At 35.8% G+C, this 25,960-nt stretch overlaps 1 protein-coding gene across 1 annotated transcript; it reads right to left on the bottom strand.

The window, feature by feature from the left end:
- Positions 1 to 1,017: 1,017 nt before the first annotated feature.
- On the bottom strand, positions 1,018 to 25,720 carry LOC103506532 (protein obstructor-E). The gene is made up of 5 exons (XM_008470922.3): positions 25,526 to 25,720; positions 9,950 to 10,162; positions 9,409 to 9,597; positions 3,814 to 4,024; positions 1,018 to 1,468 (listed from the first exon to the last, which is right to left on the bottom strand). Exons 1-5 carry the CDS (start codon positions 25,578 to 25,580, stop codon positions 1,231 to 1,233), a joined length of 906 nt encoding a protein of 301 aa, XP_008469144.1. The 5' UTR covers positions 25,581 to 25,720; the 3' UTR covers positions 1,018 to 1,230.
- Positions 25,721 to 25,960: the final 240 nt, after the last annotated feature.

Here is a 25,960-nt window from a genome sequence, read left to right as displayed (position 1 = left end):
ACAGGGTTGGACGCTACTCAAGTATACTTACAGGGTTGGACGCTACTCAAGTATACTTACAGGGTTGGACGCTACTCGTATCAAGTCCTGTAGATGGTTTCGTATCCTGTGACACAGGGCGAGGATATTCTCTCGCCTGTGGTGCGGGGTGTACGCGCTGTCCGTAAAGTCCTGGGTTCGATCCACCATCGTGTCCAAACATTGCCCCAGTCGTTCCGTCTCGGTTGTCAGCCTCGTCATTTCAACCAGAGAGTCGAGGGTTCGAAGCACGGGCCCGAGGCTTTCTCCTTCTTCCTCGTCGAGGCAGAGGGAGGCGGGGGGGTCTACGCCATCCCGCCAGGGGTGGAGACTGTACTATGCGAGGGAAAGGAACCTTATACCGCCAGAACCATTCATGATGTCCACCCCTGGTTGTCTTGTAATAAAATAGTGACACAAACTTGCTGTGAATACGAGAGAATGCGGATCAATATGGGAATGAGGATTTTTTTCTCAATTTTATTGAAACATCGATTTAGAAACATTCTACCTGGTAGCCCATTTGTCACCAAAATTACTTGATGTTGTCCACATTACTCCCGTACACCAAGCAGCATAGTTTAACAACACAGAAAGACCTACTTCCCTACTAAATCTTTTTGTCTAGGTACGTATTTCCAACATCTTCTCCCACTTCATAATTCAAAAAACAGTTCATGTATAAATCTCAGAAATAGTATCTTACAACAATATAAAAAGAAGAGAGATGGGGAGGGAGAAAGAGACGGAGGGTTCATGTATAAATCTCAGAAATAGTATCTTACAACAATATAAAAAGAAGAGAGATGGGGAGGGAGAAAGAGACGGAGGGAGAGACCCTACTTCTCATCTTCTTTACTTTCTATTACAATAATCCTCTTACTGTTTTTGTAATTAAGATTATGATAACGACTATAAAAGTATACCTACTATTCAATCAATATGTAGCTTCATCGATGCCGATTGGTTGCTAGAAATCTATTTTAATGGAGACGGAGGGAGAGAGAGCTTAACTTTACAACAACTGGAGTAGACAAGTCTCCAAAGCATTGGCCGCGGTAGCTAGTACTCGCGTTCCAATCGAGAGGTCACGAAATGACCCAGGGTTACCGAACGGGTCATGAACCCAGGTATTATGGCTGAACAGTCCCTGTCTGTCACTGTACAATGGTTACCTAGTGATAGTCTTAATTCTAGTTTAACATTAACAGCTTAGTTCTGCTCCTCCTGAGGTAACAACCTCTGGGGGATATTCTGCTGAGGTCTGTTGGGGCTTGGAGCTTGTGGTCTGGACTTGGCAGACTTGAGTGGTTGACTTGGGGCAGCCTCTTGTTGTGGGGCGGGTTGTTTGGATCTTGGGTTGCTGGAAGCTCCGTTACCTCCTGGCAGACCGGCTAACAGTTCAGACTTGCGGATGCTCTTCAGGTCTAGGTCTCCGTAGTAGTCTTCGCTGTAATGGGACATGAGAAGGGGGGACATTTTAGAATTTATGTTCATATAATAATATCACTACTTTAGGTACCTATATGTATAACAATCCTCTCGGACATAACTAAAAACCAAAATGTCTTCATTTTAGTAGTGGTTATTTTGTATGACAGCCTGACATTTAATCTAGGTATGCAATACTCCTTACATAATGTATGGACCAAGAGTACCAAGACGTCAGTAAGTTGTATACCAGTTGTAAAGTTGTGTTCTAAGTACATAAATGGACCTATTGCTGATGAACATTTTAAACACACTATAGCTGCCTCCAATTACCTACTTCTTAAACTACCTACTCGTATAAGTAATGCAGTGGAACACTTTAACATCAAAGTTATTTTGAACTCTTTTTTTATTAGCCGCTTTAATCAATTAAAGCATAATTAATCGACCTCCTAATAAGGACTGAAGTAAATTCGTACTCAGAGTACCTACTAGTTTTAATTTTCATTTTACTTGGACATTAGCAATGTAGGTATAATATTGTGTCTTGGATTCCTTACAAGTATTTGAGACATTAAGGATGATGAAAACTTCAAGTAGGTACTTAAGGTCGAACTTGAGATTCGAGTGAGCCAAATAGCACGTTCAAGTCAAACGAGTTAGTATTTACCAAAAACTTGCAGATAACCCTAAAACTGCTCGTACATTCATAATGATTTTATTATAACCTAGTTTCCGAATAGTCAATCTCAAGCATAAGATAACAACAACTTTTCCGGAAACTTGATTTTTATTCCTCCTCCCCCTCCTCTTTCTTTTTCTTCTTTCCCTACTTCTTGACTGATGAGCAACCTCCAGATGAATTAGAAATCCAACGACAACAACCAACTTTAAACATAATATCTCTTCGGTATGATAAACTCGCTTCTCGACATAAGGTTAGAGTTTGAATATATTATTTAATTCTCTCGATTCTCCAATATAGGTACACCAATTAGAATTACATAGGTACTACGTATATACCTACTGACACGATTATCCAAAGTGTGGAGAGGGTACCTACCGATTACTTAACAAAGAATGTCTAGTCCACTATCACTATCCATAGACACAACTTTGACTTCTCTCCTACGAGAATACAAACATTCAATAAAAACGTGTTCTACAAGTTTTAACCCTGACTGTGAATGGGAACACAGGAACACTTAGAGCAAAGCATGTGGAATTGTGGAACAAGGTGAGACAGAAGTTACGAGCAGATATGTCAAACAGTAGTTACGACTGTAATGAGCAAATATCGAAGCGGTAGTTATGAGCAGACAGCGAGTAAATGAAGAAACAACGATCGAGAAGAAACAGCCTGAATTCGAACATGAATCATGGGGGAGGTTCAAGTGTAGGTAAGTATTTCAAAACTTTCAAGATACTCGTAATTCCTACAAAATCAATAGACCCGACTGTAATGAGCAAACATCGAAGCGGTAGTTATGAGCAGACAGCGAGTAAATGAAGAAACAACGATCGAGAAGAAACAGCCTGAATACACCAATATACACCAATAAATAATCGAATAATATTCATGGGGGAGGTTCAAGTGTAGGTAAGTATTTCAAAACTTTCAAGATACTCGAAATTCCTACAAAATCAATAGACCTAAGCAATAAATTTTCCAACTATCAAAAATTAATGGCTAAATTATTAAGATACTGTGGAAATCCTAGGTAGCAAATCCTAGGTAGCAAGACTCACAGTAGAACAAAGGCACAACAATGTAACTCCGAAAATTATTTGTAAACCCAAAGCAGTATACAGAAACCGACCCACCATCCCAACAAGGGGTTAACCCGATTAACTAAGCAATAAATTTTCCAATTATCAAAAATTAATTAAGATACTGTGGAAATCCTAGGTAGCAAGACTCACAGTAGAACAAAGGCACAACAATGTAACTCCGGAAATTATTTGTAAACCCAAAGCAGTATACAGAAACCGACCCACCATCCCAACAAGGGGTTAACCCGATTAGGGCTCAGGCAATGTCCATATTGAATACTAGTAGGCTGACTTTGGCTACACGTATGATCTAACTCTGGGCACTAGGTTAGTAGAAATTCAGAGCAAGATTAATTTAAGGTTAGGTATAGAATGACTACAGAGTACTGCATCCATAGTATCACCCCTACTTCTCATCTTCTTTACTTTCTATTACAATAATCCTCTTACTGTTTTTGTAATTAAGATTATGATAACGACTATAAAAGTATATGTACCTATTCAATCAATATGTAGCTTCATCGATGCCGATGGGTTGCTAGAAATCTATTTTAATAAAAAGGTTCCTTTAAAAAATAGAAGATTACTTACCACCCTGGAACCTCCTCTGGGTCTTCGCAGTTTCCGGTTCCCTCACCATCTCCAATCTTGAACACGGTTCCAATGGGACATCCGTATTCCCGGGCAGTACCTTCCAGACAGATGTAATACTTTCTGCAGTCATCTGGGTGGGCGTGTCTGGAGAATGAACCTCCGGCGGCGATTTCTCCGGCAGCGGGGCAGTTGAATCCGTTGGCAACTTCTGTTGATGGAGAAAATAGGGGTTTGTTAAGAAGAGTTAGTTAAGGAGTGATAGATTGACAAATTGCTGAAGACGGGTCTGGAGTTCAGACCCGAAACGTCCAACACCGAACAGTAAGGTACGTGCCAACTTTAAGTCCCATAAAAAGTATAAGTTAAGGAGTTGTTATAATAGAATAGAATATACCCTGCTTATAATGCCAGAATGAGACTGAAAAGACCTTGTTTAGAACAAGGTCTTATGTATTTGGTACAATATTTTCAAAATAAAATTACAGTTTATAAAAAGACCCTTGCAAAATGCATTTTAAATTATTTTATCCACCGCACCCCCCATTTTCAATACCCTCTATTCCGTTTTGAGTGACTCTAGAATCTAGTGTATCAAAGGGTTAAACAGAAAAGCCCGATAAAAAATGTCGCAGACTCTTTGTTCAAGTTGGGGCGATAAATTGTAGACTCAGGAGTTGTAACCTATTGTACAGCCTGAGGGCATAAATGTACAAACACTATATAACTTGGGAACTTATTGGTGTAAGTTTGACATGGAGCTGAAACTTTTTATCGAATCTAAATATTGAATATGGCGGACAAGAGTGTGACTAGACATGGATCATTCATGTGAAATACAGGGCGAAGAAAAAGACTTGAATCCCCAAACTCCGGATAAAAAGAAAGCTACTCGTATTTACTGCTGATAGAGGAATATAGAGCCGATATATCGCTTTAATTAGGCAAAATAAGGTGAGAATACAGCGGAGTTGGAGTTTTTTTGGGGTAAATCTATTTGCTTTAATGTCATGCCGTTCGTCAGTTTATGAACACTCCAACCAAAAATAAAATGAAAACCCTGAACCACCTACTACTATAAAATCTTTTGATCCTGACCCCATTTCATTTAAAAGGAATTTTAGTTTTGTTAAGCATAAAAATACTTGTTACAAATGTCGTTCCCGATAAACTGTGTTTGAATTTTATGACTTGACTTTGACTTGAACCACCAACCACCGGATCTGAAGTGCGAAGTTGATATCACCCAGTAGTCTATTGTTGCCAATGGAAAGGTCAGAGGGTGTCTGGTCTTACACACCCCAAAGTGGCGGGCAGAAAGGGGTTAGAAGTCAGAATGGGGAACATGCAAGTAATCCACGGCCTTGAAAGTGCAATTTTAACCCTTGGATTTAAAGGGGTAGGACAAAAACGACGGAAATGACAAATGAAATTCTCATATTATACTGGACAAAGGAACATGGAGGAGAAAAACCTTTCTACAATAGAATAAGGAAAGTAAAAAGGGATAATGAAAGAAAGGATGAGGAAACTAAAAGTTTCTTATGGCATGACAAAGAGACAGACAAACTAAATGCAAAATCACAGAGTAAAATGGTTCTCAATTCAACTGACCAAAAACTAGGTAATAAAGAAGGGTAACAACTGACACTTTGATGTCAAATGAAACAAAACACTATTAAAAGTTGCAGTTGTTTCATTGCTACGAAATAAAAACGGCGGTGAAACACTCATAAAAAAAAGTTCCTAAGGGTTAATGCCCAAAGAGTGAATAAAGAAATTAACTGTCTACAAGGGCTAAAGTTTAAACACTGAGTGATACTGTCCGGCATGCGGCAGAGGAAATATCACACAGAAATGTATAGCTTGCAGTCAGTAAAATCCTAGTATTGCCAATGCCAACACAGAAACCCGACTGGAAAAGTACGGCTCGTTTAGCAGACACTTAGGTACTTCAAAGCCCTGAAGCAACTGAATTACTCTCCAATAAACATTAACGATAATTGACTTGACTTTCAAGGGCCGATAGTATCACGCCTTATCGTAACCAGACTAAGGCTGGAAGCAGTTTAGTATTTACGCGATTTAGTAGGAACGATTTAGTAGCAGTTTAGTAGGATAGTATCACGCCTTATCGTAACCAGACTAAGGCTGGAAGCAGTTTAGTATTTACGCGATTTAGTAGGAACGATTTAGTAGCAGTTTAAACGAAGTAAACGTCAGAAGATTTTGTGCCCATTCAGCTTTGAGATTCATCACTATCGAGTGTCACTAATCAACAAATTAATATGATCTCAATCTTGTGAATGGTAAGGTGTAGTTGGTAAACAAAAAATAATAAGGTAGACTTGTGCTGAGAACTTGCTCAAGATCCAGTCTTACTAGGCCACAGTTCAAACTCATCAGGCCAACTTGTTCTTTATTCAAAGTATAGGTAGTGAACGTACAAGCCTTTGTTTAAGATTTTTTTATTCGTCTCAAGCACGTTAGGTAGATCTTACCAATACTGTGTTTTTTATCTTCCTTATTCATTCGTGTGATTTGCATTTCTAGGTAGGAACTTAAACATAATATTATATCAATGACATATCTACATTTTTTAAGAGCAAGGTAAAATTTTGTACAGTTACAGCTTTTCAGAAAACAGCCCGTAAATTATTTTCTGCCTATTGTTTCTAAAACAATAGATGAGGGAAAAATCAAAAACAATTCATTCTCAGACCCCTATAAGTGAAATCTTGGCTGCATATTTTAGTACCTTAGCAACAAATGAAACTTGTCATCTAGATGCACTAAGTTCAAGTTGAACTTTGATCAATAGGGCACATTTGAAATGTCAGGGGCAAATGAAACCGTTCAACATTAGAAACGGTTTACCTAGATTGAAATTTCAAGTATGAAACCACAATTTCACTGAATGCCTTGGATTGACAAAACAAAGAGGTACCTACGTATCTGTTTACTACCTATACGAGTACACACCTAAAAGTTGTCCAAAATATCCTCACAAACAGTTAGATTCGTAATGATATCTTGAGAATCAAGAAAACGGTGTCAAAGCCAAAATGGATAAAATTTGAAGATCAATGAGGTTCAGACTATCCGTAATTCTTGATCTATTGAATATAGGTTACAAAAAATCTACATTACTTCATGTTTTGTTCTAATTCTTTATGCATGACGTAGGTACTACTAGATAATATACGAAATGGTACGATTTCCTCATTATTGAATTGGGAAAGGCTTTGTTCAATGGCGAACAAGTTTATAATTGGATTGAATCAGAATTGAAATTTCAAATGGTAAAAAAAGAACTTTGTTTTAAAGCCCTTGGCTATCAATAAATTCATCTACAGTGTTATATAACTCGACTATACACCTTTATTTCTGTGACATAATGTACAAAAAATTGTTTAGGTTTGCCGCCGTGCTTGTTGTAGGCACAAGATCTGATTGAGAGTAAACCTACAAGATGTGTAAAAAATGAAACAACCTTCAAACTGCTAGACAAAGTTCAATAGATTCTTTAAATATTGGGTAATAAGAATGGAATTTTTAATTTTTTTATGTAGAAAAAATTAATAATAAATCAGAATTCTGAATAATAAAATTACTCAATACTCATTCTGAATACTCAATACTATTCTGAATAATAAAATTACTCAAAGTGGTACAAACACTTCAAGTAGGTAATTTATCTGTTATTAATTTGACAAAACAAGGTTAAGCAACATTGAGCGTGGTCTCTGGACGAGTGACGGTCTGGGAAAGTCTATACCAGAAAATATCTGATAAAGATCAAAGAAAAACTATTGATTAGTTTTTAATATACAATATTTATTTATGTATTTATTTCAATGTGGAATACTACTTGTAGATATCAGCCCTTTGGCTGTTGGTGTCACCAATACTGAAAGTAACCACGTAATGTTTCCTCAATAAGATTCATTACTTTCCTGGCTTGGAGCACTGTTTATCCTCAAGACTCTGACTTGAATTTCCATCTCGTAATGACTTGCTAAAATTCTTGGTATATTCCAACTGTTCTATACACCACAAACACCAATACTGAAAGTAACCACGTAATGTTTCCTCAATAAGATTCATTACTTTCCTGGCTTGGAGCACTGTTTATCCTCAAGACTCTGAGTTGGATTTCCATCTCGTAATGACTTGCTAAAATTCTTGGTATATTCCAACTGTTCTATACACCACAAAAAAATAAAGGAATAGATGCCTCATTGCAGTTGCAGCAAGCCCCGTGTGTAAACAGTAATAAGACAATGAAAGGAAGGTAGCAAACTTTATTTTTACAAGATCCATACAGGTGCACAAACTTTGGTAGGTTTCATTCTAAAATTTCGGTACATATTGAATACACGGACAGACATAATTTCACTATCACAATATCAGACCTATGTAATTAATGTGTTGTGTTGTAAGTTTTTATGGTGAATTTTGTTGATATTTTGTTAAAGGGTTGGGTGGAAAAGAGTGAACACAATATTTCCGCCCTTATTGTTAAATATTAAGCCTCTGCTTCCGTTTTCTGTCGTGATTATAAGATTGTCTTTACGAGCTCTTGACATTAGCTTTGCTCGTGGCTTCTTGTTTGAAAATTTTAAGATCATAGACCTTTCATAGGAAGTATGTAGAAAGGTAGATAACTAGATACAATGTTCACGTTTCATTGCTACGAAATAAAAACGGCGGTGAAACACTCATAAAAAAAAGTTCCTAAGGGTTAATGCCCAAAGAGTGAATAAAGAAATCAACTGTCTACAAGGGCTAAAGTTTAAACACTCGTAAGTAATTAATAGAATTAAAACTTGTTTCTGAATAGATTTGAACCAAGATTTATCTTGGGCATTGTGTTTAGACAATTGACATCGAGGCAATAGACCATTGCATAATCCTTCCAGGCTTCTACATGTGTGAACCATACAGTAAAGTCCTAACTTTATATCTACTTTATAGTTATAGGATAGGTACTTAATAGTTATAGGATAAGTAGGAAAGAGCTTATGAGAATAATTCGAATTCAATTTGGTGTTCGATCGATTGTTTTACTATAAACAATAAAACAGCTGTGAGTTGATCTAGATTTTGTAAATTAGCTTCGTTTTATTAGATTTTATTTAAATAATACGTGCAGAGTGACTAATTTTACTATTAGCCGGATCTACAATACTTGTATCATGTTTTTGTTAACATCTGAGAACGCTCAGAGACTTGGCCGGAGCAGTTTTTGAGCATGCTAAAGGTTTGTTTTCTTGTAGCTTACCTATAAGTAGGTACATTTCGCATTATTTCTTTGACCTTTGTTTTCATATATTAGGTATTATCATCATTTATTTCTTCCTTCTATTTCTTCTTCTTCTTCTTCTTCTTCTTCTTCTTCTTCTTCTTCTTCTTCTTCTTCTTCTTCTTCTTCTTCTTCCTAGCCTTTTCCTATTTAAATAGGGTCGGCGTTTCTTGTCAGTCTCTTCCAGGCAGCGCTGTTGTGTTGTGTACCTCGTGTCCTGATATTTTTTTCAATTTATTTATTTACCTATGTATTCTTTTATTTAGGTATTTCACCAGCTCGACTCTTACCTTCGATTTTACATTCAGGAACTTGGTCAGCCCACATACACACTCTGGCTTCTCTGTCGTAGGCCAATCCGGGGGAACATTGGTATCTGCTGGACTCTCCGTTCCAACAGTTCCAGAACACGTCACACTTGACCTCGTCGGGGAAGATACCGTATAATCGGGGACATTTGGGTGTGCTTACTGGGGGTTCTGAGAAAGATAGGGCAAAAGTCGTAAGTATACATGATAATGCACCGGGAGCTAGACAAAAAATAACCTCTTGAAGTACAAAACTTTCAACATAACCCTGGAAGGAAACGTCAAGAAATCAGAGTGACGCTCAGACTATTAAAAATAATAAATGCTTGTCAAAAATATCGTTCCCCAATTAATTATTACACCTAGACAAATTTCATGACTTGACTCGGACTCGAACCACGAACCTCCAGATCCAAAGTCCAACGCGTTAGTCACTGCACCACGGAGGTTTTTTGCTCAGACTATTATTAATTTTTACGAAATTGGAATGGTCTGTTCTTTGGCTGTGCAATTTTCTACTTACCGAGTTGAGATCTGCTCCCACAGTCAACATTGTGTAGGTAGTCACAGTTTTCTTTCAGATATTTGGGATCTGTGTCGTCGAAGGCCAGTCCATTACCACAGGTTTTCAGCTCTGCCTCTCGACCGTCACACTTCCAATATTTGTCACAAGAGATGTGGTGGGGGTAGAAACCAAAGTCATCTGGGCACTGGAAGTCGTCTTTCTGGGCATAGGCTGAAAGCAGAAAACGAAAGAATGAAGATTATTTCGAGGGAAATTTAAAATTGTGAACTACTTATAAGTAAAAACCACGGATCTAACTAATGAAAATATTTATATTCGTAAACATATTTTTATTAGTACTTTAAATAGTATTCATTGTCGCCCAGCTTCCATCATGTGCTGATGGGAAATTTGGAGTTTTGGCACATCCACTAATTTGTTAATCTCTTCTCTCTGTATTTACGAGTATTCCTCACTAGAATTTAAAGTTTTATTACTTCACACATCTATTAATACTTTTCGATCTTTCTCGGCCTCTTCAGCTAGACCTAGCTCTCATTTCTAGGCTACAAAGTTCGTAAGAGTCAAAACCATTAAAGTTGATAAATAATCGAATACCTATTAACTTCTTCAATAAGTGTGACTGATGAGCAACCTCCAGATGAATTAGAAATCCAACGACAACAACCAACTTTAAACATAATATCTCTTCGGTATGATAAACTCGCGTCTCGACATAAGGTTAGAGTTTGAATATATTATTTAATTCTCTCGATTCTCCAATATACACCAATTAGAATTACATACTACGTAAGGTCTCACAACTGTCTACGAAATGATACCAACCGTCCCCACAAACATGTTCGAATACGTCTTTGGAAATTAATTAGAATATATGTATATGTATCATATCGTAGGAACTAGGAACTCTTTGCCAGTTCTTGGAAACCGCTAAAATTACCATATCCAGGAAGTGGAAGCACGTTTGTCCAAAGAGGAATGATGGCTGTAAGAGGATGACAAGGTTGAGGATCTATAGGGAATTTCTGCTGGTATTCCATCTCAGGAATCAGGGCACTAAAGTATATATCTCTCCCTCACTTCCATCTCAGTATTACACGGCGTAGCTTGGACTATATCGCGACTGTAGAGGGTGCAAATGTAGAAGACTTGATTTAACTACACACCTCATTCCTAATTTTATTACAAGCGACATTATTCATCGTCCACTACCTAACTTAATTTATTCAAGGGTATGCAAGGGTAAAAAACTGTTCCATATACGTAGGACAAGTCTTTGCTTTCTCATAATCTGGCAGCAGAGACATTTCTGGCTGAATAATGTTACTCTCGATTGATATCATCAATTATTATGTTATTATCTGCTCAATAATGCTGATGTCAGATATTATGTTACTGAAATCATTTGGAGGAACTTCCACCCTAATGTTCAATTCTTTTGGGCAATGAAACATCAAATAATTCAGCACCCATTGTTTGAGTCTGCTTTAGAAAAACAAGAGAGATTAACAACATTGTGCAGTACCAAATAGTTGCCATTTTCCAATCATAATGTGCAGTTGAGTTAACTCCAGATAACTACAATAATGTTACTCTCGATTGATATCATCAATTATTATGTTATTATCTGCTCAATAATGCTGATGTCAGATATTATGTTACTGAAATCAACTTCAATTCTTTTGGGCAATGAAACATCAAATAATTCAGCACCCATTGTTTGAGTCTGCTTTAAAAAAACAAGAGAGATTAACAGCATTGTGCAGTACCAAATAGTTGCCATTTTCCAATCATAATGTGCAGTTGAGTTAACTCCAGATAACTACTAGGTAATCATTTGGTATTCTGGTTAGCCATTTGGTATGATTTGGTATTCAGTAATGAGCTTGATCTCATATCCTCTACGCATGATAGAGGAAATAAATAGATCACATTAAATTGTTTATTGTTATGAATATATAAATCTAATTTAATTAATTGACTCGAATGAAAGGGTGGGATAGACGGTGAATATGGATTTACGTCAAGTAATAGACGATAGTAATTTGGTCAAAAATTGTCAGACGAAATGGAAATTACATATTAGGTTACGAGGTAAGAAACTTGATGGAGACTCTATTCACTGATCAGAACAAATACAAATGTCTTTATAGTTGTAAAGGCAGCTATCAAAAAAATATTTGAAGGAAAAATGCACCTAATGTAAAGAAAATAAATGAAAACAGAAGAAAAGTTGAATAAGGAAAAAGAAAACACGAAAGAGAAACGTATTGACCAGATGCAGATAGGTAAAGTAGAATAAAATAAACCCAACGACTCAATCTATCACCATGAAAACTTGGCCATGCATATCAAACAGGGCATGATCATTGAGGCGGGCAAACTATACCACCCTCCACCACCTTGACATCTAGACAGATTGGATGAGAAACTTTGTTAGAAGTACAAAAGACTGTTAGAAGTACTGTGTTGGAAGTACAAAAGACTGTTAGAAGTACAAAATACTGTGTTGGACTTTGTTAGAAGTACAAAAGACTGTTAGAAGTACTGTGTTGGAAGTACAAAAGACTGTTAGAAGTACAAAATACTGTGTTGGAAGTAAGTAGAAAATACTTTTGGAAGTTGGACACAGAATGGCCGAAAACCAGGAGAATATCCATGAAGATCTCAGCTTTCTTTTCTGGACTAAATCTTGAACATTTTCACAGAAAAGAATTTGACTTTTGATCCTCTTATGGGGTAACATTTGCACTGTTTCTGAATAAAACCTAACTCGGCACTTGACAAAGTATATCTACAAGGAATGGAAAAGTTCATGTGGACATTCAAATAGACTGTCAATTCATGTTAATTGAGGATATGAATAAAATAAATATTCCATAATTATTCTTCGTGGACAAAGAATAAATGCTTGTGAGTTACCGTTTGTGTTTAAAGACTTGTGATTTGCCCATCAGGAAGATACTTTGCCTACAATAGATGGTCTATCATCTATCATTACTTCATTATTGTGATAAGGCTAACTTCTTGAGTCTTTACAAATGAATTCTAAATCAACCAAACATAACCAGACCCAATGAGCATAATGATCAGGAAATAAATACTCTTATTCTTGAGTCTTTACAAATGAATTCTAAATCAACCAAACATAACCAGACCCAATGAGCATAATGATCAGGAAATAAATACTCTTAAGTTAGTGGAATCGAAGTTTCCTATTTGCTTACAATAATAAAAGTTTACCATTGTAGTTAGTCGTACATACTGAGGTACCTATTTATAATTTACATCAATCAAATGAAAGATATTATAAACGGGTAACATGGCAATACATTAGGCAGTGATACTGTCCGGCATGCGGCAGAGGAAATATCACACAGAAATGTATAGCTTGCAGTCAGTAAAATCCTAGTATTGCCAATGCCAATACAGAAACCCGACTGGAAAAGTACGAAGTACGGCTCGTTTAGCAGACACTTAGGTACTTCAAAGCCCTGAAGCAACTGAATTACTCTCCAATAAACATTAACGATAATTGACTTGACTTTCAAAAATAAATTTATGACGTTCAACCAAACAAGGAATGACTTTTTTAGTCTAATCTTGAGTCTAGTGATATGTGTGAAGAAGACTACCATTTGGTCTGATTTGAAATGAAAATATTTGGAACTCAATATGTTGTATTGTATCTCGAGGTCATAGCATTATTCAGTTTTTCAGTATTGTCCATCAACCAAAGTAATTATCCGAATTGGTTCGATTCTTTTTATTGATCCAAATATATCAAGACTATGCCTATAAGGTATAGTTTGTGCGTATACATCTGATATACTCGTAGTCAAACATCTCAATGTCATTGCCAAATAATAGAAAACAAGTTCTTTTCATAATTTCCAACATGTGGAATCCTTGATATGGTTGATCATCATTGTAACATGTCGGACAAGAATATCTTCTTACAGTTGTGCATACCTACTAGGTATTGCATTTCATTTACCTGTTTCAGTAAATGCTCAATACATGTTCACTTTACGCCACCAGCAAATTCTACGGTTGAAATGTCATAAACATCATCTTGAATGTTCAATTATTCCATTATGAGAAGCTGGGTTCATTACATATCACACTCTACAATTAGACCATGTTATTGGAGGATACAGCCTACATGTTCAATTTACTGGATACTTGATAAGTCTTCCAGCTAGTTTTTCGTTTGATAGCCTTCGGGGGACATTAAATTTAACTACCTATTGATCTCGAACTATTTGAGTGTGGTCAAATTTATAGATCTTGGATCTTTATATTTCATGTACTTTGGTTTAATCGAATCTTTGTACTCTGCCCTCATCAAATTGAGTAAGTATTTCAGAACTACAAACATTTTGCTTCATAGGAGAACCAGTTTTTCTATAATTTCAAGTGTAAATCCAAGAACTCACCTGAGCATGAGGTGAACTTCAGTTTTATGAATCAATGTTTCTATTCCTATAGATATGTATTATGTACAGAATGTGAATTAATGAAATTGTCACAGACATTGGACTTGCGGCAATCCAGAACTAAACTCGGTGTTCTAAGCCGGCGGCTTACAAGTACCAATGTGAATTAATGAAATTGTCACAGACATTGGACTTGCGGCAATCCAGAACTAAACTCGGTGTTCTAAGCCGGCGGCTTACAAGTACTCGTAAGTATCTGAAGACGACAAAAAGAAAAAAATAACACTGAACCAGAATTTCATAACTGGTTTTGACACTGACCTTGGTAGCCGCCCATTCATCATTTTCACTCAAACGTGTTGTAACTTTGTAACCTTAGACGGATTTTTATTTAGGGCGTTTACAGAAGTTCCATTGCGTCAGGGGGGATAGACTGGAGTCAAGACTCAAGAATGCTGCGATTAGTAGACAATACTCACAAACTTGCTGCTTGTTGGTAAGTTATAAATAACCACTTTGAATTTTAATCTCTCTTGCTGACGATATTTGATGATGTCGATTGTGATTCTACAGAGAAGAAAAACAACTTTTCCCTCTACATTCTTTTGGACAAGGAAAAGTTCCTTTTCCTAGAGAAAAATTCTTCATGCTTGGTAAACATGACCTCTAATACAAACCAAGTCTTCAGTTACGTCATGCTCATATTTACCATACTATGAGAATATGACTAATGTGAGCATGAGCAGAGAAATATTGAAACGACTTATCTGAGGCAAACCCTATATGGAGTCCTCAAAGCCGTAAATAAAAGAGAAAACATTAGAAAAATCTTAGGGGGATTAGTCTAGTTCACTTTTGTTCATATGGGAAAACATTAGTGAAAGAAGAAGTACCCCTAATAACATACATGGCTCTGAAATCAAGGCCCTGACTCAGGTATTTGCGTTTAAAAATATCATGATGTAGGAACTTAATCTTTTGATCACGTGGACTGGCTGTTATTCATTGACAGGTACGAATATTATAAATACGTTTTCACTTTCTATTGCTAATGTTGGACTGTGGGTCCTTATATCCTTACATCACACTAACAATTCGACCATTAGTGAACCATCTAGTTCCTTGAAAACATTGACTATCTAATTAATTTGTCAATGCATACTTCGAGGGTCGATGAATCTTTGGATATATCTCTTTATTTCTGACTTAAAATAAACCAGAAATGGTCGGTTTAGAAAGGTATAGAAATGCATTTTAATCTTAAATCGAACTAATTAGATCTACGATATGGAAATTGATAAAATGAAATAATTTAATTTTAAAATAGATAAAACGTTCTTTCTCTGTCTGTCTCTCTCTCTCTCTCCTGGTGCCTAATGCTAATGTTGGACTGTGGGTCCTTATATCCTTACATCACACTAACAATTCGACCATTAGTGAACCATCTAGTTCCTTGAAAACATTGAGTCAATGCATACTTCGAGGGTTGATGAATCTTTGGGTATATCTCTTTATTTGTGACTTAAAATAAACCAGAAATGGTCGGTTTAGAAAGGTATAGAAATCCATTTTAATCTTGAATCGAACTAATTAGATCTACGATATGGAAATTGATAAAATGAAATAATTTAATTTTAAAGAGATGAAACGTTCTTTCTCTGTCTCTCTCTCTCTCTCTCTCTCTCTCTCTCTCTCTCCTGGTGCCTAAATTTATTAATTTTTTGCTAGAACAATCAGCAAAAAATACTTTCTCTTCAAAAGAATAAGTTATAACTTTCAATACGAGTACAGTCGGAGAACAATGACTTGGAAGACTGATCGTAGATAGTATAGATAGTAATGATGTAACAGAAACATATTCTTGCCCGAATGATGGATCTTTGGACATTACAAACAACAATATGAAAATGATTTATGTCCGATATGAAACTTGAGGTAAAAGTTGGAGTACAAGATTTACTAAATGGCTGGGCAGTCTGGGATTGCTGAGGTCTGGACTAATACAGAAGTAGGACTCCAAAAACTTCCTTTCGGCATCTTTAATTCTTCAACAGCACCAAACAATAATTTTTTTAGCAGTTTCCTTCCCTGAAAATCATCCTGATTCATAATAAATTATCCTGATGAAGTCGTCATAACTACCAGGACATTTCCATACATAACATGATATTTGGAGCAAATTTAATCGTATACATAGAAAATATTGATTAAATAATGATTAATCTATCTGAACCGTTTGGTCTCTTTGTTAAAACACAACCAATCCAAAACCAAACACTTCAGGTGGTTTTGTCTGACCAAACCACAAGTATTCAAGTACCCAAGTACTTCAAACCTATAAATTGAATTCTTCAGGCGATAAAATGATAAAAGCAGTAAGTCTTTGATTCTGTAACTCGTTCATTCTATGCTTGTACTCAATAGTCCTCACAACAATACAAGTCATCATCGATAAGAAGTTAAGATTAACAATAGTGCAATACGTTGCAGATTATAACTAGATGACTTGACGGGGAGGATTTCGAAGCTGGTAGTAGAATCCCCTCTCCAGTAAGTCTTTGATTCTGTAACTCGTTCATTCTATGCTTGTACTCAATAGTCCTCACAACAATACAAGTCATCATCGATAAGAAGTTGAGATTAACAGCAATACGTTGCAGATTATAACTAGATGACTTGACGGGGAGGATTTCGAAGCTGGTAGTAAAATCCCCTCTATCAATAAATTACCTGATATTAAAGTGAATTGTAGGTAGACCTTACTTGGTAAAGGGGGCAAAGTCCAACAGGAATTCATCAAGATTCATCTAAATTTGGAAAATTCTATCATCAAAACAAAATATTACGCGAAGTACGTAATTTCCTGATAATTCTGATGCAGAGTGTACCATACTGGCATCAGTAGACGGCTCTTCGGATTCACCGTCATAAAAAGGTATGTTACGTAATTTCCTGATAATTCTGATGCAGAGTGTACCATATTGGCATCAGTAGACGGCTCTTCGGATTCACCGTCATAAAAAGGTATGATATAAAGTTCGAGATATTATTCTAATAGGATAGCTATAAACCATTTGACTATTGGCTCAGTATAATGCCACCAGGACAAACCAAAGCACAAGAACTGAGGACACAACTAGGAGCTAGGAGCAGAATATCAAAGTAGTAGGTGCAATGAACCTTGCAACACGACTAGTGAATAGATAGTCATAGACTCTATACATATCCTAGTACAAGATATAGCTATCAGATTTTATATCTATTAGATATTCATAGAATCGCGGACTTACGTTAGGTCCTCGTTGTTAACACTTCAAACACTATTGGGAATGTGGACAATCTCCTTTCTCTCGTGACATTTTCTTTAATAGTTCTCCCCCGACAAAATATTCAAGTGGTAATCTTACTGACTGAAGACCGAGATCTCAATGAGTTCCCTGCTTTGAGGCCAGAACATTGTTCTTACTCGTACCTGTAAGGATTTCAATAATAAAGTGACGCTTTCTTTTATCTTTTAAAGGAATACAATCGATCTCAAGATGGCGTTTTGGCTGATAATTCTGACGATCAAGTGATATCTAAACGAAATGGGATAGGTAGATACGTTGTTCTTACTCGTACCTGTAAGGATTTCAATAATAAAGTGACGCTTTCTTTTATCTTTTAAAGGAATACAATCGATCTCAAGATGGCGATTTGGCTGATAATTCTGACAATCAAGTGATATCTAAACGAAATGGGATAGGTAGATACGTAAAACACCCATACCCGAAAACACCCTCTATATTTTGTGACAGGATTTCACTCGAAATTTTGTAAAACTACCTACACAATACCTCTTAGTACTAATGAATCTAATGATGCATGCTAGATAAAATAAAAGGTACTATGTTACATTTAATACTAACTTTACAATAGTGATGGTAGTTAAAATTAGCATGTCAGTATCACACCTCATTATTTTTGCATCATTGTTGTCTAGTGTAGTGACTCTACAAACTCTACAATATTGTGAAAGTTTGAGTATATACCTACTTTATCTCTTAAAAAATATCAATGCTAAATAATGATAAGAGATTTAGATTTTCAAAGTATTTCGAGAATGTCATGCTTGCGTCCTATATCTACAATGAGGGGGTAGATCATTGCAATGTCTTCTAGTATTCCTAGAAGTACCGTGTGCGTGGGATTTGTAAATTATCGCTGATCCCATACCTATGTTGGTGATCTTTGATCAAGGTCGATTCCTGACATTTCCAACAGACTTTTTGTCTTTTCCAAGTACTAAACAAATACATGGAAATACCGTACGAGTCATTGTGGTGACGCTGGATTGGAACTTTTATCTCCATTTCTCTGCATGCAGTGATCTATTGCAATACACTAGGTACTTGAACTATAGAACAAATACATGGAAATACCGTACGAGTCATTGTGGTGACGCTGGATTGGAACTTTTATCTCCATTTCTCTGCATGCAGTGATCTATTACAATACACTAGGTACTTGAACTATAAATAATGACATTCAATTGAGACATAATTATGAGAATACGTTTACTTAGAGACGTATTACCAGACTGAAAACCAAATTTGAAGTGAACAACTGCTTTGAACTGAGTTGTGGACGAAATATCCAATCGATGCTAGCCATAATTATGAGAATACGTTTACTTAGAGACGTATTACCAGACTGAAAACCAAATTTGAAGTGAACAACTACTTTGGACTGAGTTGTGGACGAAATATCCAATCGATGCTAGTCTTACTTCCAGGATGTTCCCAATTTTAGGAGCATTGTTGGCTAGACATCAGGATCTGGGCTAGTCACATAACCTGAACTTGGAAGACCAGGCAGGATTCTTCTTGCGTCCAATGTTATTGGTTTCCGTTCGTAACGAAAAAATTCTAAAACTAGGACTATAGGCGACACAAGACTTGCATTGTTGGCTAGACATCAGGATCTGGGCTAGTCACATAACCTGAACTTGGAAGACCAGGCAGGATTCTTCTTGCGTCCAATGTTATAGGTTTCCGTTCGTAACGAAAAAATTCTAAAACTAGGACTATAGGCGACACAAGACTGGAATATATTAAAACTCATAATATGGTTTATGACTCTATGAGTCCTCATCTCCAACATATCTTTACAGATATAGTAAACAAAGCACTCTTACTAAACGTGAATGCAACACCATGAATCACCTAGCTGCTAACGTGTAATTTGCTAATGCACACAATGACGCCTTCAAAAGCATTGTCGTTGTTTAATGGAAGGAAATGCGACTCTGTGGAAATCAATTAGGCAGGATTTCTAATGAGTCTTTGCTTCCTCCAGACCCATTGTTTGAAAGTTGTAGGTATTCGCAGGGGCTAACAGTTTCTTCAGGGACATATGAATCATATTGTTCATCATAGAGGTTATTGCTAACCAAAATACTGCATATTCCTGCATGCTCGTTAGTCAACTTAATAATATCTACGAGTATAACCACATGAGTTAATAAATTAGTTAGTGATTAGTTATAGGTATTTTTATAACACAATGGGCTTGGATTATACTCTGGGTTGATAAGAATTATACCCTTCAATAATAAACAAATATGCCTTTTGTTTTAACTACCCCTTCTCTCTTTTTAAAGTGAACATCTAAATCCATATCAAAGGTAAATAGGAAAGTATCATTGAGACGAAACCATGAAATAGACTAAAGAATATGAGCTGGTTTATTTCAGAGTTAATTAGACATACGGGTACCTAATGGAACTAAGATTTGCATATTACCTTCTTGTTTTCATGACTATTCTTAGAATTACAATGTGCAAAATCAATGCCATTAAAGACAGTTAAAGTCTAAATTATAGTGTCAAAATTGTAACTTCAATTATTACTGGGTAATCATTGTTTTACCTTTTCAAAGTTCAAATGTTTTTCTTTGAGCTTACCGCAGTAAATTGGTTAGTTAGGAAAGTAGATATTTATGAAAAGAGTTTCCAAAGTTTTATTGACCACAATAGAACACGTTTGAAGTAGGTAATAATTCACTCTGGTCTATCTGCAGTTTAAAATCATTCTGCAATACTAACTGGCCACTTTTCAAAACATGTTCGACAGTACTAAATGCACTGTCATAATGTTTACCAGTTACAAAAGAGCAAAGTATCAGAAGAATGCCCGACAGTTTATTATTCAGTCATGTGTCATCATTGTCTACATCAGTTTGACATATTTCTCCCACGTCAACTCTTGGTATAAAATTTTACCTGAAGAACATACCATTAGATCTATTAAGAGAAAGAACAAGACACACCAAAGTACCTACTAGTGGAAGAACATTGACAAGAAAGAGAAGTATACTTGCGAGTCTGTTGTTAACTACATAAGAATTTATTGTAAACAACTTGGAAATGCAGTAAAAGTTCCTAAGCCATTTATGGGTAACATATGGTGTTGAAAATGCATCATTTTATCACTAGTAGATCACAAAATTATAAATCGAAATTGCTATCAGTGATGACCAGATGACTATCTTGATGTTCTCTCCCACACTATCCATTAGTCAGAAGATAATCATTATCTATCATTTGCTAATATATCTCATAACAGGGATATGATTGTTCTTGTTACCTTGATCACCAAACAAAGATTCAGTAAATCAAGAAGGAAAAGAGAGCTTCTTTTGAAGTAACTATCAATTTAAAAGCTTCTGATCATAATATTCATCAAGAAGATATCATCTGCTCTTAGAAACATAAGACAACTGATATTAACCACGGGAATTATCACACCCTGTTGTGAACACTATACGTGGATGTGTTATTATAACTGTCAATACTGAATTATTGTTAGATGTCCATATTTGTCGAGACTCAACAACGTAAAGTTCACCTCTTGCAACGATTGGACTTCATTTATGATATAACATCATACGTGGTTCGTCCCACAAATTCAGGCCAGGTACACATCTAGAGTAGAATAGAATTGGAGATTCTACCTACATTTTGTCATAGAGTTCATTTTGGTGAGTTAGTTGACTAGTATACAAATACTTCCAGTGTTTATATTCTGCGTGGTCAATAAAAGATATTATATAAAGTACTTGGTCACAGACAATTAAACAGTCGAAGAACTTTAGCAAGTGACTCAAAGGTCTCTTTAACAAAGTTCATGAACAAAATCTTCAGGATTGTGCCATGTCAAATAGAACAGGTGAGCTTTACTAAAATGTCCCTTCTTCTTTAAATGTTCTTGATTATTCTCAAAATATTACCTTAGGTGTAGCTTTTATTTCATAACCAGGCATCATTTTACTGAAGTTTTGAAGAACTTTAGCAAGTGACTCAAAGGTCTCTTTAACAAAGTTCATGAACAAAATCTTCAGGATTGTGCCATGTCAAATAGAACAGGTCAGCTTTACTAAAATGTCCCTTCTTCTTTAAATGTTCTTGATTATTCTCAAAATATCACCTTAGGTGTAGCTTTTATTTCATAACCAGGGATCATTTTACTGAAGTTACTTCAAGTTTGCCCGTTTGCGGTAGTAACACGAGGCTGAGTTCATAGTTTTATATCACCGTTTTTTGGGTCAAGTGTGGTGATGGCCCTAGTGAGTTGAATTATAATTTGAAAACCAACTGACGTATCACAGGAATCCATTCCCACATACTTGATCCAACATAAATATAATAAACCAATGGATTCTATTTATCAATCACCACCAGGTAGTTCACGATCATGTATTAGAGGAAGTTGACTGACACTTTGGAATAGAAATACAGTTATGCTGTCAATGCGTCGTTATGTAACCGTATGGAATACTAAATTTAGTAATATCATGTGTAGATATTTGTATTGTTTTAATTTTAAATTCTATTTATCAATCACCACCAGGTAGTTCACGATCATGTATTAGAGGAAGTTGACTGACACTTTGGAATAGAAATACAGTTATGCTATCAATGCGTCGTTATGTAACCGTATGGAATACTAAATTTAGTAATATAATGTGTAGATATTTATATTGTTTTAATTTTAATGTTGTTATAACTTATTATAGACATTATCGGGAATTTTTGAGAGCTATGAACAATGAAGTTGCCAGTTATTTTTGGCATCTGGAGTTCATTGAATATTCTGTCCTCCTGTAAGGGATTCCAAAGAAAAAGATATACTGGTACCACTACGACCCGTATATTGTAGCAGAACCCTTTTTTGCAGTCGGTTCCAAAATTCCGTGGGAAATATAACCACTGAGGTAACACATTCCAGAATGTAACATTGGCGGTTCCTGGTCCCATTCATATTTTTCAGGTTTGGGTTAGGCTACTGTTCGTGAAAGGAATATTTCTTGGTACTCTATCAAAAAGTCTTTCACATGTAGGTGCTTCACGTGAATACTATAATTTCAGTTATTTCATTTTTATTTAGTCATAAGGTTTTTGAGAGACAAATTAAATACTTCTACTGTTTCCATAGTGAAATAAGAAGAGCAGCTTGATTAAAATACGTTAAGTAATTTTCCAGTTCCAAGATCCTGTGACTCTGAAAGTTGAGATTGGAAGGACCGAGAAATCTTCAGCAAAAAGTTCTAAAATAAGTAACAGGTAGGAAGGTAATAAGTCCCTACTATGATTGACAGGTCTGCTCACAAACATGTGGTTTCTATGCATTACACACTGTGGCTATGTTTATCCGAGAAATTCCGCGTTTAAAACGAACAGTTCTGCAGACGAGAAATTATAAGAAGTCTGGGAAGAAGACTCACGTCCTGAGAATCTGCGGTCAAGAGATTCAACTCGTGAACTGCATCAACAAAGAAGAGTTGGAGGTCTGCACCATTGTCTGAGCGGATATGGCACCTGAAGGAGAGAACATTTATCTTTACGCTATTCTGAAGATTTTACCCATGTTTATTTCAGTTGGCCAGTAAACCTGAGTGGTTATGTGTCTTGTTCTCAAGCGAAGTCTCAGCACTCACTATTGGTATCATCAGTAGCTTAGGTAGGCTGGATAACATTGAACATTTCAATAGTGCCGAGTTAAATGACCGAAGATTTCCCACCTGAACGGATTGTATTGTTATTGTTTGTAAGGATCACTACAAGTCTGCCTTGTACCTGGTGATACACATGAAGGATTAATGTTAAGAAGCGTCTTCGTCTTCATAGTCTGCTAAACCGTCTCTTGTTAGATTTTGTTTGTTATCTATGATCGTAAAGAATAAAACGAAACCTCGTTTGATTTAGGTAGCCACTGGAACTACCAAACTGACTGAGGTAAATGGAATAGTCTTTTCTGGCAAAATTCATAATTATGTAGAATATGTTACATTGATAGCTTCATCCTATTCATTTTAGTTGTGGGACCACATTTTCAAAGATATTTATCAGGAATACTTCAAATTTTGTTGTATACTTAACAGTTGACCGATGACCACTGATAAGTTCAAATTATTAAACAACACGTTTTAGTTTTTTGATAAGTAATTCTTCGACTCGACTTTATAATCATCACCAACATCTTGAATTTATTTCATAATCTTCAAATAATTAATCCTTTAGTAGGTGATGTTCTTCCAATTTGGTGTTCACTTCCTTGACTCCTCCATAATTAAATTTAGTAGGTACATGTGTATGCTGTGTAAGTGTGTATCCTGTTCCCCATTAGACTCATTTTCCTTTGGTGTTCACTTCCTTGACTCCTCCATAATTAAATTTAGTAGGTACATGTGTATGCTGTGTAAGTGTGTATCCTGTTCCCCATTAGTCACTCATTTTCCTATCTTTCTTCTTGTTTGATTTCAACTTCACGAAACATGTGATCATATTAACGAAAACAACTTCATTCTTTGAATATCTTGAAATCCAATGTAGTTGCAAGGGAGGGTTAAAGCTGAGCTAGGAACATGTGATCATATTAACGAAAACAACTTCATTCTTTGAATATCTTGAAATCCAATGTAGTTGCAAGGGAGGGTTAAAGCTGAGCTATAATATTTCATAATCTGTTTCTTGATATTACCTCAATTCTCAGATTATCATATAAATTGTCACCTATGACTTTAAACGACCTTGAAGAACACCATACCTTGTCAATATTTCTGGTTGAATCGGTATTTACAAACAAAATCCGTAAGTGGACCTGCGAACTTTGTCAGAGTTTCTACGAAAAATATGATGACCGTTTCTGTAAAGTGTGTTGAGATGGTATTGTACTAGAATTACATAAAATCCACCACCAAATTAATTTGACTTGTTTCTTTTTATTCCACCAGCCAGACACAGAGACTTCTCAGTCCAATACTAGTGCATAGTATGCATAAAAATATTCTATCCTAAGATAAACATGCACATTAGATTACAAAAGGAGAGTTTGAACACTTGGTGGGAGATTTATCTTTGCAGCAATACAAAGGTTAGTTCAGCCTCAAAGTTTGCACCTTGAAATCAAACGTGGGAGTTTTTACCACGAGAATATTCGTAATATTGTGAACATTAAGAAAGTACCAAGCACCGATTTCAAAGTTGACACAATAACAGAGGTACAAGAGTCTAGAAGTTTCAATGAAACTTAGAGAGGAGTGCTGAGTAGTGAATTCTACTTTACATAATATTAACATAGATTTTTGTTTCCTCAAATTTTATTGTTCTGCAAGCTGTACCCTTTTTCATGCGAAGATAAAAGTTGCATTTTCTGATAATTTGAGTTTTGCCAGCGAGGGAATAAGATACACACTTCATAATTGTAAAATACAATTACACTGTAGACGGGAAAGATTTACTTTTTGCTCTATAAAAAATAATAATATAAATAATGGTAAAAAATATTCTTATGTTTATACTTCGTAACGTTCGCACTTGGTTGAGTTCACTTGACTAAATGGTCTTGGAATCAATCTTGCTCTTTTATATATAGACGAATATGTGGTGAATACTTTCATTCTTGGTGGCCAATGATTTTAGACGTAATCTTTCTTCTTCTTCCTTAGGAAAGTTGGGTGGAAGAGCTTTACTTTTAGGAATACGTCCCACTGAGGTAAACTGAAGGGGAAAAATTGATTAGCCCAGAAATACATCAATATTCATGATTTATTCTTATATCTAAAAAATAATATATTAATAATATTTGATACATACCATATTGTAGAGAGAAAGTAAGAACTACAGCGAGGGAATAAGATACACACTTCATAATTGTAAAATACAATTACACTGTAGACGGGAAAGATTTACTTTTTGCTCTATAAAAAATAATAATATAAATAATGGTAAAAAATATTCTTATGTTTATACTTCGTAACGTTCGCACTTGGTTGAGTTCACTTGACTAAATGGTCTTGGAATCAATCTTGCTCTTTTATATATAGACGAATATGTGGTGAATACTTTCATTCTTGGTGGCCAATGATTTTAGACGTAATCTTTCTTCTTCTTCCTTAGGAAAGTTGGGTGGAAGAGCTTTACTTTTAGGAATACGTCCCACTGAGGTAAACTGAAGGGGAAAAATTGATTAGCCCAATTTTCTGAACTTTTGAAGATATTATCAATTGATAACGAAGGGTTAGATGAGTA

This window comes from Diaphorina citri, unplaced genomic scaffold (assembly GCF_000475195.1).
Source record: "Diaphorina citri unplaced genomic scaffold, Diaci psyllid genome assembly version 1.1 scaffold244, whole genome shotgun sequence".
Taxonomy (NCBI): Eukaryota; Metazoa; Arthropoda; class Insecta; order Hemiptera; family Psyllidae; genus Diaphorina; species Diaphorina citri.
The sequence above is the reverse complement of the archived record's forward strand: the minus strand, read 5'-3'. Positions and strand labels throughout refer to the sequence as shown.

Excerpts from the sequence above, each read along its gene's own strand:
- LOC103506532 (XM_008470922.3), bottom strand. The coding sequence starts at position 25,580 with ATGAAGTGTGTATCTTATTCCCTCGCTGTAGTTCTTACTTTCTCTCTA. Across the intron at positions 9,598-9,949 it reads TGGGAGCAGATCTCAACTCG|AACCCCCAGTAAGCACACCC; the intron begins GTAAGTAGAAAA and ends TATCTTTCTCAG. Across the intron at positions 4,025-9,408 it reads TCCTGAATGTAAAATCGAAG|AAGTTGCCAACGGATTCAAC; the intron begins GTAAGAGTCGAG and ends CTCCATCAACAG.